A 5,415-nucleotide genomic window follows, 5' to 3' on the forward strand; every position below is an offset into this window, starting at 1 on the left:
TGGTCTGTGATAATTCTATTTTATTCTGTGTTATTCTTGAATTTTAGAAAAGTTTTGGAAACTCAGTTGTGGCAAGGGTTGGGCTGAGACATTGAGCTGCCAGTCCTGATGGTGTCCGATTCCTGTGTCAGCGGTGTGAGCAGCAGGATTTGTACTCAGTGCTGTCCTCTGGTGTCCATGGAGCAGTCCTGCACGCAATTTTGGCATCATTCTTGCTGTATAGTCTCCATCACTGTTCTCTCATAAGGTGCCAAATATCCTTCAGTAAATATTTTTTTTGCTCCAATTAGCTATAGAAGTTTCTTATTTTGTTGTTGTTTTGTTTTAAGAAATAGGATCTCACTGTGGTCACTCAGGCTGGAGTGCAGTGGTGCCATCAGAGCTCACTATAGCCCTGAACTCCTGGGCTCAAGTGATCCTCCCACCTCAGCCTCCTAAAGTGCTGGGATTACAGGCATGAGCCACTGCACTCTGCCAGCTTCTCATTCATGATTGGGATCTAGGAGCCCTAGCTGATACAAGGAAATTCAGGTTCTGTTCAGCTAGACCTTCAGATGACACTGAAAACGCTGTCCTCAAGGCCACCTGAATGCTGGCTCTGTGGAGTACTCACTCTGTGGTGCTCCAGACTCTAGTGCTCCTTCTGTTCTACAATCAGAGCATACAGGGCTGAAAGTAGACACAGCATGCTCCGCTGCTTTCAGCTGGCTATTAGTAGCTTCTCTAAAAGTCAACTTTTTTTACGTTAATATCCACTATTCTACCCTCTATAAACCTCCTGTTTCCCAAGAAATACATGTACACACACATAAACACACACATATGCAGACCGGCAGCAACAGCACCACCACCACCGCCATCACAACCTGGGATACTCAGGAATATGTAAAAGTCATGACACACCCACGTCTCACTAGAATGTAATCTTCATGGGCAGACATATTTGTCTATTTTGTTCAGTTCTCTATCACAGAATCTAGAATGGTGCCTGGCAGATATTAGGTACCCAGTAAACATCTGTTAAATGAATGAATATCATACCCTAAAATACAACTATCTACTCATTTATCAAATGAAGAACAAATGCTTATGGAGACTGATGGACTCAGGCACTGGCCTGTGTATGGGGAAAGTCATGGCTCTGCCCATGAGCAGTTCAAAGTGAGTTAACATTGCTAATGACTCCCACAATATATGTTTTGCCACTTCTGTGAGCCCAGTTGGAGTTTCTTTTTAATGAAGCTGTGGGGCAGTGCGGGTAGAGGTTTTTTTTTAACCAAGAGCTAATGCCTTCCTGCTTTTAATCTCAGTTTTAGGCCAAAGAGAAGGGAGCCAGTGACAATGTGGACTGGTAAATTAGATACCCAGGTATGTGCCCATCACTTTTGTCCAGGGTAGTGCCCTAGCTAGATGGGTGGGAACCAACTTCAACCATGAATAAGGCAACATCGGGTTGCCAGACAGCAAACAGATCCTATCACTCCCGGTGGCTCTTCTTCAGACTTAGAATTAAGCCCCCACTCCTCACCCTTACAAGCTCTGGCCTTGCTATCTCTCCACCTGAGCGCCCTCAACTCTGCAGTCCTCTCCTCTCCAATCCCCCTGGCCTGCAGCGTACGGATCTACTCCTACCCTCTGTCCAGTTCTTTCCCCTGGTGCTTTCCTCTTCTGGGAATGTTCTCTTCACTGATCTTGCTTTTGTTGGTCCCTTTCTTAATCACTGAAATTCAATTTAAATGTCACCTCCTCAAAAAGGTCTCCACTGGCCACTCAAACATAGTCCCACTGCCATTTCTTTCATATTATCTTGTTCAATAGAGGACATTTTCATACCTGGCTTTTTCACATACAACAGACAGGCAATCCACATTTGCTTAAAGAACACATTCAGCTAAACTTTTCTTTTAACATGTGTCAAAAGATTTTATTAAACTAATTCAATTTGTTAGGGAAACAGTAAGACATTACAACTGGTTCAGAGGAGCACTCAAAGTGAAGACATGTATACTGGTCATTGGGAATGAGGAAATAAATTTGCTAAATTGATGCAATAGCCAGGGCCTGTCATCCACAGACAATCACTACACCGCATACACACATGCTCAAGGACATCAAAGGGCAGAGGCCACTGAGAAGAGCTGAACCACAATGGAGCAGCGCTCCTTAACTCCAAATTTCCATGGCTATCATTGCTTTTCTCTGGCAAATCATAAACAAATTTTAAAGATTGACTAAATCTGTAAAAGCAATTAATCACAGAAGTTCCATGTCTGATAAATTATTCCAAAAGTGTTCCCGGTCACTCAGAATCACCAAGCATACATTCCGAAATCAAATTGTATTTCTACCCAAAAAGTACAGGACATCAGTGTTCTTAAAGGAGGCAAATGGTTGTTCTCAGGTAGAAAGCATTCTCCAATGTAGATAAGGATGTAGATACCAGGTAAATGTTACAGTTGTATTCATACTAACAATAAGTTATGGACGATGTGGCTCAGAGTCAGTCAATGAAGAAAGATCCAGAGACATTCTGAGGTCACAAAAAGAACTTAAATGTTAGCTAACAAGAAGTACTTCTTAGTGCTCATCAAAAACAGGGCTTTCCCACTGAGACTGAAAGCCAAGCAGAACTACCATCTCCCTTTATCAGTTGTCACTGCATACTAACGTCAACACTGAGGAGAGTGATGCAGCTGATATAAACATATGCACTACATATGCATCTATAAAGCATATACTTACATGCATACACAGTTTACATTTCCCAGCCAGTGTTCAGAAAAACTAGAATAAAAGAGAAATGATGTTCCATTTTGTTTTGGAAGAGTATATATTTCACATATACATAAATGCATGTTATCTACATACATATACATGTAATGCCCACATGCATATTAACATACTGATATACATGTGTATATATAGAGGTGCGTATGTATATGTATACATGTACATTCACTTTATCACATACTCCATCAGCTTGATTTTTGAGATGGTAATTCAAGTTTCATATTTGTTCTGGGCTTTGTTTCTGTCTACTGTGTTTCTCTCAATTGTCAAGTCACGTTTTATCAACACATTAGAGTGGGGCAAGCCAACGCAGGATGGAAACATCAATCTCAGGAAGCTAAAATCACTGTGCAGGTTGGGATTTGAGAGTTGCCGATTTCCTTTCCCTTTCCCCAAGCAGTGTGGACCACGACCGTGGGCTGGGGCGGGGCACAGCGAGGCCCTCCCTGTCACTCATAGCGGGGCAAACCAAACAACTCGGGCTCGAAGTCCTGCAGGGAATTCAGCACCACGGTGGCCTTTGTCGTCAGGTCTTGGTTCAAGTTTCCATCTGGAACCATGGCCACCTGCATCCCAGCTGCCAGAGCCGCCTCCACCCCATTGGGAAAATCTTCAAAGACAAGGCACTTCTCCATTGGAGGAGGAGAGAACCTCTTGGCACACGCTAGGAAGATGTCGGGGTCTGGCTTGCCACGCTGCACTTCGGGGTCATCTCCCAGCACAATGTGAGAAAACAAGCTGAAGAACTTCTTCAGTCTGCTCGTCTTCATCTTGAACGATGCAGGCCCCGAGCTGGTAGCCAGGGCAAAGGGGATGCCATGTTTCCGCAGATGGACGATGAGTTTTTCAGCCCCTGCCATGAGCGCAGCCGTGGGGAACATTTCCTTTAACTTCATTTGGCTTTCTTCCACCAGATCCTCTTTGAACATCCATTATAATCTGTGCCGCCTCTGATGCCTTCCTACCCATAACCAGGGACTTTACATCCCAGCTGTGTTTCTTGTCATAGCGATTGCATATTTCTTGAAACACCACTGAATACAGTCGTTCAGTATCCAGAAGAAGTCCACCCATGTCAAAGATGAGGTGGGTGACCGGCTGCGGCGGGGGTGCAGGCCGGGGAGCAGCCATGGTGCCACCTACCGGGTCTGGGTCGGGGCAAGGAGGAAGTGCACGCACACCTGCCCGCCCCGCGCACGCGCACTGAGGGCCTTCTCACGCATCTGGAGTCGATCTCTCATCTAAACGTTGAACAGCTGAGGATGATCTCACTCCCAGGGTAAACTATTGCATGCCAAGTGTTGAGCAATTTCGGCAGAATTTCACATTCTTCTTCCATCCTTCTTTCCCCTTCGTTTCTCTCTCCCTTCCCCCTCCTTTCCTTGTCATCTCTTTTTTTCTTCTTCTTCTTTTTTCTCTTTGAGATGGAGTCTGGCTGTCGCCCAGGCTGGAGTGCAGTGGTGCCATCTTGGTTCACTGCAACCTCTGCCTCCCAAGTTAAAGTGATTCTCCTGCCTTACCCTCCCGAGTATCTGGGATTACAGGCATGCGCCACCAAGTCACGGCGAATTTTTGTATTTTTAGTAGAGACGGGGTTTTGCTATGTTGGCCAGGCTGGTCTGGTACTCCTGGCCTCCAGTGATCTGGCCGCCTCTGCCTCCCACAGTGCTGGGATTAAAGGCCTGAGCTACCGCACACAGCCACTCTTTTTCTTTTTATTGGTCTCCTCCACTGGATTTGCAGTCCATGAAAGCAGGAGCTTGTGAGTATGATTCACCATGGATCTCCAGTTTTAACAATGCTCCACATACAACAGACATGCAATTTACATTTGCTTAAAGAATACAATCATCTAAACATTTAAAGGATAAGGATGACATCACTCCCATGGTAAACTATTGCATGCCAAATGTTGAGCAATTTTGGCAGAATTTCACAATTCCAAAGAAGCCTCGTGAGATGTAAAAACTGAGCTTCCTGAGAAAGTCTCTGCTGGAATTATAGTTTGGGATATCCCTGGCTGGAGGAATATGAAAATAGGAAATGGCCTGAAGAAGATAATGGCTGAAATTCATTGCATCTAGATGACCAAGAAGAAAGCATTACATTGTCCAGAGCATCAAATTTATCTGCCATTAATGTGAAAATTAGAAAATTTTATTATCTTTCCTATACAACTTAGAGAACAATAATCCAAACAAATGTGCTTCCCATTATGAGGGCCAACATGTGCTGTATACTACCTCACTTAATCTGCTAGCTGCCCTGTGAGGAAGTATGTTATTATCCCCACTTTTCAGATGAAGAAACTGAGCTCAGAGAAATAAAGCAATTTGCCCAGAGATGCAGAGCCAGGTTTGCCTCCAAAGTGATTAATTTTGTTTTTCAAAATTGCCTGGTTGGGATGGGGATTTCACAGTACAGCCGCAGATAAAAAGTTACCAGCCACTCTGAGGTTAGAAGGTGATAATCTGTTTCCTGGCTCTACTGCCCACAGCTCACTGCCCACTGCCGTGACAGGGCAGGTTATTCAACATTATACATTAGATTGGAGGTGGCTTGGCTAATAGGCTTATTACCTGGATGGTGGTGATGGTAACACATGTGTCCAAACTCCAAATTATA

The 5,415-nt window shown here is 44.4% G+C and overlaps 1 protein-coding gene across 1 annotated transcript; it reads right to left on the reverse strand.

Moving 5' to 3' along the window:
* Positions 1-1,908: 1,908 nt before the first annotated feature.
* On the reverse strand, positions 1,909-4,220 carry LOC116532018 (pseudouridine-5'-phosphatase-like). Its single transcript, XM_032251063.1, has 2 exons — positions 3,756-4,220; positions 1,909-3,643 (listed from the first exon to the last, which is right to left on the reverse strand). The coding sequence occupies exons 1-2, from the start codon at positions 3,919-3,921 to the stop codon at positions 3,240-3,242; spliced, it is 570 nt and encodes a 189-aa protein (XP_032106954.1). The 5' UTR covers positions 3,922-4,220; the 3' UTR covers positions 1,909-3,239.
* Positions 4,221-5,415: the final 1,195 nt, after the last annotated feature.

Source organism: Sapajus apella, unplaced genomic scaffold (assembly GCF_009761245.1).
Source record: "Sapajus apella isolate SASKATOON/1434 unplaced genomic scaffold, GSC_monkey_1.0 scaffold74, whole genome shotgun sequence".
NCBI lineage: Eukaryota > Metazoa > Chordata > Mammalia > Primates > Cebidae > Sapajus > Sapajus apella.